At 38.8% G+C, this 17,363-nt stretch overlaps 2 protein-coding genes and 1 pseudogene across 4 annotated transcripts in view; 2 read left to right on the plus strand and 1 right to left on the minus strand.

The window, feature by feature from the left end:
- ZFYVE9 (zinc finger FYVE-type containing 9) overlaps positions 1–17,363 on the plus strand; it is a 213,025-nt gene that overhangs the window by 97,943 nt on the left and 97,719 nt on the right. The window lies entirely within an intron of this gene.
- LOC105705055 (mitochondrial import inner membrane translocase subunit TIM14-like) lies at positions 7,909–8,232 on the minus strand (annotated as a pseudogene).
- On the plus strand, positions 8,558–9,554 carry LOC105705054 (anaphase-promoting complex subunit 10-like). Of its 2 annotated transcripts, XM_021673297.2 has the most exons (2): positions 8,558–9,271; positions 9,393–9,554. In XM_021673297.2, the coding sequence occupies exons 1-2, from the start codon at positions 9,067–9,069 to the stop codon at positions 9,407–9,409; spliced, it is 222 nt and encodes a 73-aa protein (XP_021528972.1). In that variant the 5' UTR covers positions 8,558–9,066; the 3' UTR covers positions 9,410–9,554. The 2 variants fall into 2 exon arrangements, with proteins under 2 accessions (XP_021528972.1, XP_021528971.1); XM_021673296.2 differs by having other exon boundaries at positions 8,558–9,554.

The following is a 17,363-nucleotide window of genomic DNA, read 5'->3' on the forward strand; positions in this document are numbered from 1 at the left end:
AGTCAGGTCATTTGTTCTTTCATTCAGTGAGCATTTACTTATTGCTTGGTATTCTGTTTTTTACTAAAGAGAAGAGAAAAAAAAAAAAACAGGAAAAGAATGGATCTCCTGTTAAAACATACCACTCATGTTTCTGTAGATGACTTAAAGATATGAAATGAGAAATGAACAGTTACAAAGCTGCAGATGCTCTGCAGTGAGAAGCAGATAGATTGTGGTGGTGATGGTGAGGAGAATGAGATACTAATATTTATTGAGTGTTTACCATGTGCCAGATGCTTTTCTAAATCGAGACGTATAGACTTTATTTAATAAACATAACAGCCCTATGAAGTAGCTACTGTTATAATCCACATTTACAAGTGACAAAATAGGCCTAGAAAGATTTAAGTAACTTGTTCAAAATCTCACAGCCAGTAAGTGGAGTCAGGATTCAAACTCAGGGACTTTGAATTTTAGAACTCACATTCCAAAGCAATATGCCCTGGTTTCAAGAAGAAACAGATTATGGAGTGATAAAATTGAGGTCCTTAATAAGGGCCAGTTTTCTAGTGACACCTGAAATGTGACCACAGAGTTCCTGGGCAGCCAGCCAGCTAAGAGAAAAACAAAAAGGAGCTAACATTTGTTTAGTGCCTACTCTGGGCTTTATTTGTTATCTAACTTAATCTTCCTGGTAAACCTGTGAGATAGTTGATGGTATCCCTAATTAATAGTTGAAGAAACTGATATGGTAGAACTCTGAACCACAGTCTTGCTAGCTGTATAACTCATGCTCTTTTCCATAAATGAAATTGAGGGTATAATAATAAAACAGATAGGTTTCTTTATGGTGATTTTTATGTTATTTTCTTTGCATTTCTGAGAGGAATGTCTACATTTATACCATAATTTTTATTTTTATTTTTTGGAGACAGGGTCTCACTCTGTCGCCCAGGCTGGAGTGCAGTAGTGCAGTCTTGACTCACTGCAGCCTCTACTTCCTGGGCTCAGACAATTATCCCACCTCAGCCTCCTGAGTAGCTGGGACTGCAAGTGCACACCACCACACCCAGCTAATTTTTGTATTTTTTGTAGAGATGGGATTTCACCGTATTGCCTGGGCTGGTCTCAGAACTGCTGGGCTCGAGTGATATATCAGCCTTGGCCTTCCAAAGTGCTGGGATTACAGGTGTGAGCCACTGTGCCTGACCTTTACACCATAATTTTTAAAACAAATTCCATAAATACTATTTCAAAAAGAAAGAAGAAAAATATCTAGTATTTATTTTATTACATATAAATTTATTATTTTAAATAGTTATGGGTGAAATTAGTTGCAGTTTTAGATAACTTGAGTTAAAGTCATTTTTGTTTAACATTTGATAATTTAGATGTGAATACAGAATAACCTTCATAAAATCTGAATTAGTTACACATTAAGACAGATAATATTTTGGCTTATACCTTGAGAGATCAGTTTTCTTAAAGATTTTTTTTATCCTGTTTTTCTTTTTCCTGTTTTTTATCGTGTTTTTTTGAGACAAACTCTTGATCTATTGCTCACTACAACCTTGATCTTCCAAGGTCAAGCGATCCTCCCACCTCAGCCTCCTGAGTAGCTGGGGCTGCAAGCATGTTCCAGCACTTGTTAGTTACTTACTTATTTATTGAGACAGGGTTTCACTCTTGTTGCCCAGGCTGGAGTTCAGTAACATGATCTCAGCTCACTGCAACCTCTGCCTCCCAGGTTCAAGTGATTCTTCTGCCTCAGCCTCCCGAGTAGCTGGGATTACAGGCGTCTGCCACTACGCCCAGCTAATTTTTTGTATTTTCAGTAGAGACAGGGTTTCACCATGTTGGCCAGGCTGATCTTGAACTCCTGAACTCAGGTGATCCAGCTGCCTCGGGCTCCCAAAGTGCTGGGATTACATGCATGAGCCACCGTGCCCGACCACTAATTTTTTAAAAAATTTAATGTTGCCTAGGCTGGTCTTGAAATCCTGGGCTCAAGGGATCCTCTTTGCCTCAGCCTCCCCAGGTGTTGGTATTATATGTGTGAGCCACTGCTCCTGGCCTCCTTTCGTTTTAAAACATGGCCATTGGTTGGGCTCCTTGGGAAGCATTAAGGTAGTAGGCCTTCACTTAGTACCAGATGTTATGAACAGATAACTTAGGTGTAAAGTGGGATAAAAAACATGTAGCTAGAAAATATTTGCACTAAATTCATGCTATTTTTTGTTTTTTGCATCTCTTCTCCTGAGAGCCATCTCCCTCTCAATATCTAGTCTGCTGATGCATTCTAAATGCTAGTCATAATTTTTAATTGTGGTAAAATATGGATAACATAAAGTTTACCAGTGTATATGGGTTTGACGGTTTATAGTTCAGTGCTATTAAATGCATTCACATTGTTGTGCAACCATAGCAGTTATCTCCAGAACAATTTTATCATCTCAAACTTAACTTCCCATTTTTCCTTGCCTTTAATGCCTGGTGACTGCTATTCTACTTTCTTTTTTTTTTTTATTTTTTTTATAAAGACGGGGTTTCACCATGTTGGTCAGGCTGGTCTTGAACTCCCGACCTCAGGTGATCTGCCTGCCTTGGCCTCCAAAGTGCTTGGATTACAGGTGTGAGCCACCATGCCTGGCCATCTACTTTCTTTCTTTTTTTGAGAAGGAGTTTCGCCTTTGTTGCCCAGGCTGGAGTGCAATGGCGAGATCTTGGCTGACCGCAACTTTCGCCTTCTGGGTTCAAGTGATTCTCCTGCCTCAGCCTCCCAAGTAGCTGGGATTACAGGCATGTGCCACCACACCAGGCTAATTTTGTATTTTTAGTAGAGACGGGTTTCTCCCTGTCGGTCAGGGTGGTCTGGAACTCTGACCTCCGGTAATCTGCCCGCCTCAGCCTCCCAAGGTGCTAGGATTATAGGCGTAAGCCACTGCACTCGGCCTCTACTTTCTGTCTGTCTGAATTTCACTATTCTAGATACCTCATGTGAGAGGGATTATACAATGTTTGTACTTTTTGTCTGTCTGCACATTTCACCCATGTTGTAGCATGTATTAGTTGGAAGGACAGAACTAATAGGATATGGAGATATATATATGACTTTAATAGGTAGGATATATGTATATATAAAAGAGTTTATTAGGGAGAATCAGCTCACAATTAGAAGGCGAATTCCTACAATAAACTATCTGCAAGCTGGGAAAAGAGAAGCTAGTAGTATGGCTCAGCTCAAGTTTGAAAGCCTCAAAAGCAGGGAAACCGACAGTGCAGCCCTCAATCTGAGGCTCAAGACCTGAGAGCCCTCAGGAGGCTCCTAGTGCAAGTCTCAGAATCCAGAGCCTAAAGAACCTGGAGTCTGATGTACATGGGCAGGAGGAGAGGAAGCTTCTGGCAAGGGAAAAGAGAAAGAAAGCCAGAAGATTCAGCAAGCAGGCTTATCTTTGCTTCTTCTGCCTGCTTTGTTTTAGTGCACCAGCAGCCAATTGGATGGTTCCCACTTTCATTGTGAGTGGGTCTTTCTCTCTCAGTCCACTGACTCAAATGTCATTCTCCTCTGGCAGTATCCTCACAGACACATCCAGAAACAATACCAGCCATCTAGGCATCCCTCAGTGCAGTCAAGTTGACACCTAATACTAACCATCACGTAGCATATATCAGAGCTTCATTCCTTTTTAAGTCTGATTCTTTCATTGTATGAATTTGCCACATTTTGTTAATTCTTTTATCCATCAATGGACACTTCAGTTGTTTCCACCTCTTGGCTATTACCAATAATGCTACTATGAACATGTAGCATTACTATGAACTTTTTCAGCTCAAGTTTGAAAGCCTCAAAAGCAGGGAAACCGACAGTGCAGCCCTCAATCTGAGGCTCAAGACCTGAGAGCCCTCAGGAGGCTCCTAGTGCAAGTCTCAGAATCCAGAGCCTAAAGAACCTGGAGTCATACTGTAAAAGTATCTGTTTGAGTCTCTGCTTTCAGTTCTTTGTGTATATGCCCAGAAGTAGAATTGCTGGATTATATGATAGTCCTGTGTGAGGAAGCACTATATTCTTTTTCCACTGCAGTTGCACAATTTTTCATTCCCATGAACAATTCACAGGAGCTCCAGTTTCTCCACATCCTCTTGGATATGGGTTGGTTCTGTATCCCCACCCAAATCTCATCTCTAATTGTAATCCCAGTGTGTTGGGGAAGGGGCCTGGTAGGAGGTGATTGAATTGTGGGGCAGATTTTCCCATCTCTGTTCTCATAATAGTGAGTTCTCATGAGACCTGGTTGTTTGAAAGTATGTGGCACTTGCCCCTTCACATGCAAGTCTCTCTCTCCTGCTCCACCATGGTAAGATATACTTGCTTCCCCTTTGCCTTTTGCCGTGATTGTAAGTTTCCTGAGGTCTTCCAGTCATGCTCCCTGTTAAGTCTATGGAACTGTGAATCAGTGAAATCTCTTTTCTTCATAAATTACCCAGTCTCCAGTAGTTCTTTATAATAGTGTGAAAACGGACAAATACACTGGTCAACACTTGTTTTCTATTGTTTTGATAATAGCTATATTAATAGGTATAAAGTGGTATCTCATTGTGTTTTTGTTTTGTATTTCTCTAATGATTAGTGATGTTGAGCATCTTTTCATTTGCTTACTGGTCATCTATATATCTTTTAAGAAATGTCTATTCAAGTCCTTTGCCCATTTTTAAATTGGATTGTCTTTTCTGTTGTTGAGTTGTAGAAATCTTTATATATAAATCTGGCTATCAGTCTCCTATCACATACATTATTTGTAGATATTTTCTCTCATTCTTGGGTTTTTCACTCTGTTGTCTTTTTGTCCTTTGATGCACCAAAGTTTTTAATTTTAATGAAATCCAACTTACATTTTCTTTTGTTGCTTGTGCTTTTGGTGTCATATCAAATAAATCATCTTCAAATTTGATGTCATGAAGTCTTTTTCTTATGTTTTCTTCTAGTGTTTTGCAGTTTTAATGGTTGCATTTAGGTCTTTGATCCATTTGGAGTTAATTTTTGTGTATAGTATTAGTTTAGTTTCTTTTTTCTTTTTTTTTTTTTTTAAACCAGAGTTTAGTTTCATTCTTTGAATGTGGATATCTGGTTTTCCTAGTACAATTTGTTGGAAAGACTGTTCTGTTTCTATGGAATGGTTTTGGCACTCTTGTCAAAAATTATTGGACCATATATGTGAGAGTTTACTTCTGGGCTCTTTTATATTCCATTGGTCTTTATGTCTGTCTTTAATGTCAATACCACACTGTTTTGATTACCATAGCTTCTTAGTAAGTTTTGAAACCACAGAGTGTGAGCCCCTTGGGGTTGTTGTTTGTCAAGATTATTTTGGTTATTCAGGATCCCTTGAGATTCAATTTGAATTTAAGAATGGGTTTTTTTATTTCTACAGAAAATATGGTTGGGGTTTTGTTAGAGATTGCATTGAATCTGTATATCACTTTGGGCATCGTTGACATCTTAATAAATTTTCTAGTCCATGAACATGGGATGTTTTTCTATTTATATATTCTTTAATTTCTTTTAGCAATCTTTTGTCTTTTGTAGTTTTCACTGTACAAGTATTTTACCTCCTTGGTTAATTTCTAGGTATTTTATTCTTTTTGATGCTATTGTAAATGGGATTGTCGCCTTAATTTTGTTTTTGGATAATTCATTATTAGTATGTAGAAATGCAATTTTTTTTTTGATTTTGTATCCTGAAACTTTGCTGAATTTATTAATTCTAACACTTTTTGTGTATTAGTTTGTAGGGAATCTTTAAGGTTTTCTAAATGTAGCATATGTTGTTGGTGTACAGAGATAATTTTACCTTTTCCTTTCCAGTTGGGATGCCTTTTACTTATTTTTAATTACTCTGGCTAAATTTCCAATACTATGTTGAATAGACATGGCAAAAGTACATATCTTTGTCTTGTTTCTACTTTAAAGCCAAAGTTTTTTCAGTCTTTGTTTGTTTTTTTTTCTCTCTTTTTTGAGACAGAGTCTCACTCTGTCACCCAGGCTTAGTGCACTGCCACAATCTCAGCTCACCACATTCTCATCCTCCTGGTCTCAAGGTATCCTCCCACCTTAGCCTCCCAAGTAGCTGGGAATACAGGCGTGCACCACGACACCTGGCTAATTTTTTTTTTTTTTTTTTTAGTAGAGATGAGGTCTTACTATGTTGCCCAGGTTGGTCCTGAACTCCTAGGCTCAAGTGATTTGCCTGTCTTAGCCTCCCAAAGTGCTAAGATTACAGGTGTGATCACCATGCTTGGCCAGCTTTCAGTCTTTTTTCTTTTTTTTCTTTGAGACAGAGTCTTACTCTGTCTCCCAGGCTGAAGTACAGTGGCCCCATCTTGGCTCACTGCAACCTCCGCCTCCCAAATTCAAGCAATTCTCCTGCATCAGCCTCCTGAGTAGCTGGGATGACAGGCACATACCACCATGCTTGGATAATTTTTGTATTTCTGGTAGAAATGGGGTTTCACCATGTTGGCCAGGCTAGCTTTCAGTCTTTTACCAGTGCATATGATGTTGGCTCTGGATTTTTAATATGTGGCCTTTATTATGCTGAGATAATTTATGTGTTACTAGGTTTTTTGGTTTTTTTTTTTAGTTTGTTTGTTTGTTTGTTTTTAAGACAGAGTCCTGCTGCATTGCCCAGGTTAGAGTGCGGTGGCACGATCTTGGCTCATTGCAACCTCCACCTCCCAGTTTCAAGCGATTTTCCTGTCTCAGCCTCCCAAGTAGCTGGGATTACAGGCACATGCCACCATGCCTGGCTAATTTTTATTTTTTGTATTTTTATTGGAGATGGGGTTTTACCATCTTGGCCAGGTTGATCTCGAACTCCTGACCTTGTGATCCACCTGCCTCAGCCTCCCAAAGTTCTGAGATTACAGGCTTGAGCCATTGCGTCCGGCCTTTTTTTCGTTTTTTAAAATCATGAAAGAGTGTTGAATTTTGTTAAATGCTTTTTCTGTATGAATTGAGATGATCATTTGGGTTTTTTGCTTCATTTTGTTCAGGTAATGTATTACATTAATAGATTTTCATATGTTGAATTTTCCTTGCATTCCAGGAATAAATATCACTTGGTCATGGTGTATAATTCTGTTGATATGTTGCTGAATTCAATTTGCTATTATTTTCTTGAGTATTTTTGTGTCAATATACATTTATATAGAATATTGGTCTGTAGTTTTCTTATAGTATGTTTGCCTGGTTTTGGTATCAAGATAGTGCTGGCTTCATAGCATGAGTTAGAAAGTGTTTCCTCCTCTTCAATTTTTTTTTTTTAATTTTATTTATTTAATTTTTTTGAGAGGGAGTCTCGCTTTGTCGTTAGGCTGGAGTGCAGTGGTGTGATCTCGGCTCCCTGCAACCTCTGCCTCCTGGGTTCAAGCGATTCTTCTGCCTCAGCTTCCCGGGTAGCTGGAATTACAGGCACTCGCCATCACACGTGGCTAATTTTGTATTTTTAGTAGAGACGGGGTTTCACCATGTTGGTCAGGCTGATCTCGAACTCCTTACCTCAGGTAATCCGCCTACCTCAGCCTCCCGAAGTGTGGGATTACAGGCATGAGCCACTGTGGCTGGCCTCTTCCTCTTGGATTTTTTGGAAGAGTTTGAGAAGGATTGGTATTCTTTAAATGTTTAGTAGAATTTCCCAGCAAAGTCATCTGATCTAGGGCTTTTCTTTGTGGAAGTTTTTGATTACTGATTCAATCTCCCTGCAGTTATAGGTTTATTCAGATTTTCTGTTTATTCCTGATTCAGTGTTGGTAGAGTTTTTGTTTCTAGAAATTAATCCATTTAATCTAGGTAGCTCTGAGGCATTTTATTATAAAAAATTGGTACTCATATAAACAAAGTAATATGATCTTAAAATTCATACATTTACTTCATTTTTTAACTTGACTTTCTAGTAAATCTTTTGCTTCACTGATTTTGGTTGTGATAGAAGATCTATCTGGATGATTTAAGAGCATAATTGGTCAATAAACATCTCTTATTTTCTCTTTATTGGCAGTAGTGCTTACAGTGCTATAAGTGCTGCTTTCCATTTTGTCATTTTGGCTTCAAACCTACCTCTGTAGTAGCCACCACCGAAGGCAGATTTTGGTAGACTTTGAAAAATTTGTTTTACTTGAGGTTCCACATGCCTCATGGGTTGCAAATCCTGCAGCAGCAATGGTCACTCTGACTGCTATCACTGTACTGGCCATGGCTCGGCTCCCCTGCTGCACCAGGAGCATAGATTATCCCAGCCCAGAGGTTGCGGCCAACAATGACACATTTTTACCAGACAGTGACACAGCCACTGATGGCAAGCACAAACCACCAGATTATAATTTTTTTAAATGAGAAAGAATTATTTGAAAAACAGTCTGGGTGCCTTGGCTCATGCCTGTAATCCCAGTACTTTGGGAGGCCAAAGCAGGCAGATCATTTGAGCCTATGAATTCTAGACCAGTCTGGGCATGGTGGCATGCACCTGTAGTCCCAGCTACTCAGGAGGATCACCTGAGCCCAGAGAAGTTGAGGCTGCAATGAGCCATGCTCACGCCACTGCACTCCAGCCTGGGTGGCAGAGTGAGACCCTGTCTCAAAAAAGAAAGAAAAACACAGTTTATGTTGTTGTTGTGTATTGAGTCTTCATAAATGCTTCCTCTGGTGGAACAAATCAGCAGTTGGTTATAGAATGTCAACTGGCAAAATGTCTATTATTTACAGCATCTACATAAGTTGTTAAAACTATCACATTTTCAGTATATAAATGGGCAAAAAGATGTTTATGTGGGTTAGTAAACAATGGAGAAATATTTTATTAGATACTAAGAGGTAGAAATTAAAATTTTATGCCTACATAACAAAAAATAGAAAATATTGATATCATTCAGTGCTGGTGAAATTGACACTGGCATATTTATACATTTAAAAAGCCATGTATGGGTAGCTGGAGAAGCCAGGCAGTCCTAGGAAGCCGAATGGGAGTGGCACAGAGCTGCTGGAGATCCTGAGAACCTGAGTTTCAGCAAGCAGCCAGAATATTTTAAAAAATGAGTACACCAAACAAGACATCTCCTGGTGCTGACCCTAAGCAGTTGGAAAGGACTGGAACAGTACGGGTAACTGGGTCACTAGCTGTTTGGTTCCTCTCATCTTGCAAACTAGGATTTAGAGTGGATCAGTTACGAGTTGGCAATTTAAAAATTTACTGGCAATCAGGTGGCTCCCAGCCTCATTTAGTGAATATCCAATTCAGAAGAAAAACAACAGTGAAGACATTATGTATTTATGCAAGCTACAAATCTGATGAAAGCTATACTCCAAGCAAGATCTTAGCCAGTGTAGGAAATAATTTTCAGAACCTTCAAGAAATTTGGCAACTTGAATTGGTAGAACCAAGTGGCTGAATTCACATTCTCTTAACTGATAATAAAAGGACACCAACTCGCACGTTCATGATACAGATTGCTGTTCTAGCCAATCATCAAAGTGGAAGAGACACCTATATGAGAAAAGTTAAAATATACACACTGGTAGAAGAGAGCTCCATTGTAAATTTCCTAGATGTACAACTAAAGATTTCATGATGTATTGTTCAATAAGGTGACTTTAAAATGAGATGAAAGTCATTAAATGTATCTTCATTTTATCCTGTCTTTAAATTCAGATACCTTTATTGAAAAAAGCATCAGTTATTTGCAATTTTGCATATGTGTAAAAAAATATTTTATTATAACTTTGATAAATAAATTTTGGGTCACATTATCTTTAGTTTCTTTAACATGTAATAAAGCTCACGTTTTATATTACTTAAAAAAAAGCTATATGTGGATACTCGTGGTGGCTCCCACCTGTAATCCCAGCACTCTGGGAGGCTGAGGCAGGCAGAGCACTTGAGTCCAGGAATTCAAGAGCAATATGGGCAACATGGGGAGACTTCATCTCTACCAAAAAAAAGGGACATACATTCCATTTTTTGATCTAATGATTTCTTTTTTGAGTAAATTTTTTTTTTTTTGAATCGGAGTCTCTCTCTGTTACCCAGGCTGGAGTGCAGTGGTGCGCTCTCAGCTCACTGCAGCTTCCACCTCCCGGGTTCAAGCGATTCTCCTGCCTCAGCCTCTCAAGTAGCTGGGATTCCAGGCATGCGCCACCACACACGGCTAATTTTTAGTAGAGACAGGGTTTCACCATGTTGGCCTGGCTGGTCTCTAGTTCCTGACTTTGTGATCCACCAACCTCGGCCTCCCAAAGCACTGGGATTATAGGCATCAGCCACAGTGCCCAACGGAGTAAATAATTCTTAACAAGTGCAGTAAACAAAAAGATGTGTATTTTAGTGTTACTTAGAATAGCAAATGCATTTAAAGTAATTTGTGTCCAAAATTGGATATTGGTCCACGTGTGGTGGCTCACTCCTGTAATCCGAGCACTTTGGGAGGCCAAGGCGGGTGGATCACGAGGTCAAGAGATCGAGACCATCCTGGCCAACATGGTGAAACCCCATCTCTACTAAAAATACAAAAAATTAGCCGGGCATGGTGGCGCATGCCTGTAATCCCAGCTACTCAGGAGGCTGAGGCAGGAGAATCGCCTGAACCCAGGAGGTGGAGGTTGCAGTGAGCCGAGATCACACCATTGCACTCCAGCCTGGGTAACAAGAGCGAAACTCTGTCTCAAAAAAAAAAAAAAAAAATAGTAATTTTAGGCCAGGTACAGTGGCTCATGACTGTAATCCCAGCACTTTGGGAGGCTGAGGCAGGTGGATCACCTGAGATCAGGAGTTCAAGACCAGCTTGGCAACATGGCAAAACTCCATCTCTATTGAAAATAGAAAAATTAGCCCGGTGTTGTGACGTGTACCTGTAGTCGCAGCCACTTTGGAGGTTGCACTGAGCCAAGATCTTCCAGCCTGTGTAACAAAAGACTCTGACTTTAAGAAAAAAAAGTAATTTTAATTTGTTGAGTTTGAGCTATTATGCTCTTTCTCTTTCTTTCTTTTCTTTCTCTTCTTTCTTTTCAGGCAGTTTCACTCGTCACCAAGGCTGGAGTGCAATGGCATATTCTCAACTCACTGCAACCTCTACTTTCCTGCTTCGAGTAATTCTCCTGCCTCAGTGTCCCGAGTAGCTAGGATTACAGGCATGTGCCACTACACCCAGCAAATTTTTATATTTTTTATAGAGATGGGATTTCACCACGATGGCCAGGCTGGTCTCAAACATCTGACCTTAGGTGATCCACTGCCTCGGCTTCCCAAAGTGCTGGGATTACAGGTGTGAGCCACTATGTCTGGCCTTTTTTTCTTTCTTTTTCAACTCTTAGAGTGGTTCTTTTTTAAAATTTAATTTTTATTTTTTCTTATATTGAAGCTGTGTTTGGATAATTTTTATTTTTTAACAATAATAGAGATGGGATCTTGCTGTGTTGCTTAGGCTGGTCTTGAACTCCTGGCTTCAAGTGATCCTCCCACCTCGGCCTTTCAAAGTGCTGGCATTATAGAATATAGTGGTTATTAGCATTGATACCATTAAAAACAGTGTAGGCTCTATGAAGCACTCTTGCCAAAAATGTCAGATAGAATCTGGTCACCTTTTTAGATTTAACAGTCAATTTATAGGAGCTACATAGTTAAAGAAACACATTAAACAATGCCACAGGTAGCCACAGGTAGCAATCAAAATTGCCAGATTGTGGGACAGTACGGGATAAATGGCTCAGTTTTTTCAAAAAAATATTTTTGAAGAGAACCTGTATAATAAAACAGACTTGTGTCACATTGACCAACCACAGTGTATGGCCCTTATTTGAAGGCTGGTTCAAGCATAGGATTATAAAATAAGGCCAGGCATGGTGGCTCACATCTGTAATCCTAGCACTTTGGGAGGCTGAGGTAAGAAGATGGCTTGAGGTCGGGAATTCAGGACCATCCTGGGTAACACAGTGAACCACCCCCAACAAACCCAAAATAAAAGTTAACTGGGTATGGTGACGTGTGCCTGTACTCCCAGTTACTCAGTAGACTGAGATGGGAGGATTGCTTGAGCCCAGGAGTTTGAGGCTACAGTGAGCTATAATTGTGCCACTGCACTCTAGCCTAGAAGACAGAACAAGACCCTGACTCTTAAAAAAAAGAAAAAGAAATAATGTAGTCATTAAAATTTTGCCAAAAAAAAATCACTAATGAAAATGTGAACACTGGGTATTTCATGTTATAAGAAATTGTGCCTGGTGCCGTGGCTCATGCCTGTAATCCCAGCACTTTGGGAGGCCAAGGTGAGTGGATCACTTGAGGTCAGGAGTTCGAGACAAGCATGGCCAACATGGTGAAACCCCATCTCTACTAAAAGTACAAATATAAGCCAGGCATGGTGGCCTGCACCTGTAGTCTCAGCTGCTCAGGAGGCTGAGACAGGAGAATCGCTTGAACCTGGGAGGCAGCGGTTTCAGTGATCCAAGACCACAGCCCCTGCACTCGAGCCTGTGCAACACATTGAGATTCTGCCTCAAAAAAAAAAAAAAGCAAACAAAAAAAAACCAAGGCCAGTGCAGTGGCTCATGCCTATAATCCCAGCACTTTGGGAGGCTGAGGTGGGCGGATCACGAGGTCAGGACCATCCTGGCTAACACAGTGAAACCCCGTCTCTACTAAAAATACAAAAAAAAAATTACCCTGGCATGGTGTCAGGTGCCTACAGTCCCAGCTACTTGGGAGGGTGAGGCAAGAGGATCACTTGAACCTGGGAGGCAGAGGTTGCAGTGAGTTGAGATCATGCCGCTGCATTCCAGCCTAGGTGACAGAGCAAGACTTCGTCTCAAAAAAAAAAAAAAAAAAAAATCAAGAAATCGTTATTTGGTTAAGGTATGGAAGTGGCATTGCTATGTTTAAAAAATATTTCTTATGTTTCAAACATATATACTGAAATATTTAAAGATGAAATGATATCTGAGGTTTACTTTAGAATGATCAGGTGGGGAGAAGTGGGTGGGAATTGGTTTTGAGTGTTGAAGCTATGTAATGGGCACTTGGGGTTATACTGTTATGTGTACTTTGGTATGGTTGAAAATATGTATAATAAAAAGTTTTAAAAATGGTCAGAACATGATTACAAAATATAGGGATATATTTTAATTTCTTTCTATTTTAAATTTATACTTTTTAACCCACACGTAAAATGTTTAATGCAATATTTGTGTTTATTTACAAGATAGAGAATACATAAAAATTAATTCGTAGTACATTGAAGGAAGTGATTTCTGATTACATGAATTGCAAACAGTTTTAAAGTTATATGATGAGTTTTGTTTTCTTCCAGTTCTGGTGTTACAGCTTTTTGTTTATACAGCCTCACTTGGATATGATATTGAAAGTCTGAAGTAGAGACTTGTTTAACCCTTTCTGTAATGAACACTTAAAGTGACTCTGATAATTATTACTGTTTTCCATTAATAACAGTGAAGTTTAAACAGGTGCTTAGACAGAGGCAGGGTCTGGGTTTGTTTGAACTGCTTTAGATCTTATGATACTGATTTTTGCTATGTGCTAATAAGTGGAGGGATAAAGTACTCTTTTGTATTTGACAATTTTTTTTTTTTTTGAGACGGAATCTCACTCTGTCACCCAAGCTGTAGTGCAATAGCATGATCTCGTCTCACTGCAACCTCTGCCTCCCAGATTCAAGTGTTTCTCCTGCCTCAGCCTCACAAGTAGCTGGGATTACAGGCACTCACCACCATGCCTGACTAATTTTTTTGTATTTTTAGTAGAGACGGGGTTTCACCATGTTTGCCAGGCTGGTTGTGAACTCTGGACCTCAGGTGATCACCTGCCTCAGGCTCCCAAAGTGCTGGGATTACAGACATGAGCCACAGTGCCCGGCCTACATTTGACAATTTTTATAAGTTGTTACTGTCACTGGTCTTTGTGAACAGCTGGATATTGGTCAGTCATATGCATTTTCCTGTTTTTTTTTATTTTCACATCACAGTTATTTTTGTCATAATTATAGGGCTTTTTGAAGACCTGGGACATCATTTTTTGCATTTTCTAATTTGGAAAGAAAGAAGTGAGCATTTGATGATTTGAATTTTCAAGAATTGCAAAGGAATAAGTGTTATTCTCACTGTAAGAGGGTATAAATAGGTACAAAGTGGTACTTTGAATATAAAGCATCTTCACAAGTTTAGCAATAGGATTTGTTATGTGGAAAGCCTGCAGTGGGAAATTTTAAAATGAAAGGAAAGGGAAATAAGAAAGGTACTAACATACATTTAGAACCTGTATGTGCTACATTTTACACATATTATCTCCTTTAATCTTCATAAAAGCCTTATGAAGGGAATACTGTATTAGCATTTCTGTTTTACATATGAGGAAAAACTAAGGCCTAGAGAGTTTAAATTATTCCCATAAGGTCATCTGACTAGAGAATAATCAAGTTGAAATAGGAACATAGAAGTGCCACATTAAAGAAAATTACATGTAAATACACAAATGGAACCTTTTAACCAGTATTTAGCTGGAACATTATATAGAATACATATTATAAATCACCTTACTTTGTCTCTTTACAGTTAGGCAGGTCATACAGATTCTGCCATATGATGTCAGTCGTAACCATTAGGCATATAAACCTTGAGGTCACTCTTTATAAACAGATTAAAATGTGTTTGGCTGTTGTTACAAAAGTTGAGTGGCTCAGTTTTCTGAATTTGGATATGAATGATATAGTCCTTCCCAGAAAAGTGTACATTAATGTTTGTTTTTCCATTCATACATTTATGTATTTATGTATTTATTTTTTGAGATACAGTTTTGTTCTTGTTGCCCAGGCTGGAGTGCAATGATGCAATCTCTGCTCACTGCAACATCTGCCTCTTGGGTTCAGGCAATTCTCCTGCCTCAGCTTCCTGAGTATCTTGGATTACAGGCACCTGCCATCATGCCTGGCTAATTTTTATATTTTTAGTGGAGATGGGGTTTACCACGTTGGTCAGGCTGTTCTCAAACTCTTGACCTCAGGTGATCCACCCACCTTGGCCACCCAAAGTGCTGGGATTAAATGCATGAGTTACTGCGCCCAGCCCCATTTCATACATTTATTTTATTATTTTTTTATTCATTTATTTATGCAGTAACTTTACTTTTCAAGGAAGCAATAAGCAAATGTTTACTGAGTTTTATGTTTCAGACATAACATTGAAGATACCAGTATTAAAAATAATTTAGCCCATTATTCTATGGAGTTTACATTCTAGTGTGGGGAAATGAAGACTAAGTTCAATCAGTGCAGTAGATTGTGTTGTGATAATAAAGATATATGGCATATGGCAAGATATTTCAGCAGTATAATAATTTAAGTTCAAGTGTGCAAATATGTAATTCTCTTAATTTTTAGAACTGACTTTACTTTTTTACTCTAAGCCTCACTTAGAGAACTGGGGAAGGTACTTAGATGATATTTGGAACATGATGGGATATTTTTAGTTGTCAGAATGACTGAGCTTGCTACTGGCATTTAGCACCTGTGCATACCAAGACTACTAAGCATCTTGCTATGCACAGGGCAGTATTGTCCTATGAAGAATTGACCCACCTAAAATGCCAAGAGTGCCCCTGTTGAGAAGCACTGACTAACCTGGTTCATGGTAGACAATTTCATCTGGATCTTTTCAGGCAAATTGATTATTATCCAGTTTCAAATTCAGGATTATTAGACTATTCCCAGCCTGGTTCAAATCTCTTAGATTCTGCCCATCTCCTCTATGATACTAGTTCTTATGTCCTACGAATCTCACTATGTCATAGACTGTCTTTGAAGAGTCATCTACTTTTCTAGCTAACTCCTGTGCTTTGCTCTGATCCCATTGGAAATGTAAAGGATCTCTCTATACTGTTCTTCAGCCTGTGGGATATTGAGAAGGATGGGTATTCTTAGGTTCTTCTGTTTACCGTATTTGCTGTTCCCTTGCTTGCTTTTTTTTTTTAAGATACTTTGTCCTTTTTTTAAAAAAAAATTTGCAATTATTATCCCAAAGCCTAACTCATTACTTCTGAATGTTCTCAACTATATTAGTTTGCTAGAGTTAGCAAAATACCACAAATTGGCTAGCTTAAGCAGAAATTTATTATCTCACAGTTGTGAAGATTAGAAGTCTGAAATCAAGGTGAAAGCAGGGTTGGTTCCTCCTGAGGGCTGTATGGAAAGGATCTCTTCCATGTTGCTCCCCTTGATTTACAGATGAACATTTTCATGTTCATACGGTATTCTTCTTGTATGCTTACCTGTGTCCAAATTTGCCCTTTTTATATAAGGGTATCAGTCATACTGGGTTAGGAGACTACCCCAATCACTTCAATTTATTTTGATTACCTCTGTGAAGACCCTGTCTTCGAATAAGGTCACATTCTGAGGTATTAGGAGTTAAGACTTCAGCTTAAGTATTTGTGGGGGATACAGTTCAATCCATAAAACTAATGATTTTTTTTCTTTTTTTATAATTTAAAAAGTACAGAAAATCAAAATAAAAATATCCCAATACAACATTTAAAAAATTATATAAAGTAAAAGGAGAGAAAGAAAAAGCCAGCTGTGGTGGCTTATGCCTGTAATCCCAGCACTTTGGGAGACTGAGGCGGGCAGATCACTTGAGGTCAGGAGTTTGAGACCAGTCTGGCCAACTGGCGAAACCCTATCTCTACTAAAAATACAAAAAAAAAAAAAGATTGCTGGACATGGTGATGCACACCTGTAATCTCAGCTGTTCAGGAGGCTGAAGCACAAGAATCACTTGAACCTGGGAGGTGGAGGTTGCAGTGAGCTGAGATGGTGCCACTGCACTCTAGCCTGGGCAACATAGCAAGACTGTGTGTAAAAAAAAATAAAAAGGCCTTACTTCCATTCTGATCTCATCCTCCAACTTGGCTATATTTTTCTTTTCCATGTCAGTCAGTACATACAGAACTATCTCGTTCTTTTTACTGGAACAGTATTCCATTTTATGGGTATATTGCAGTTTAATTAGCTGTTACACTACTGATGAGCACTTGGGTTGTTTACAACTTTTATTATAAACAATACGGAGTTTTGTATATTATAAACAAAACAGTTCTTGTATACATCTGTTTGCATCTGTGGATGTTTTCAGTAAGATAACATTTTAAAACTATGTGCTGAGTCATACTGAATAAACACTTACAATTTTAAAAGATACTGTCAAATTAATCTACCAGTGTATATTACTACCAGCAGAATATGAGAACTATACCTTCACCACTGTTAGATATTACCAGTGTTTAAAAAAAAAATGTTTGCTAGTCTCATAAAAAAAAAAAATTGTTTTATTT

This window comes from Aotus nancymaae, unplaced genomic scaffold (assembly GCF_030222135.1).
Source record: "Aotus nancymaae isolate 86718 unplaced genomic scaffold, 86718_ANA_hifiasm-v0.15.2.pri h1tg000007l, whole genome shotgun sequence".
NCBI lineage: Eukaryota > Metazoa > Chordata > Mammalia > Primates > Aotidae > Aotus > Aotus nancymaae.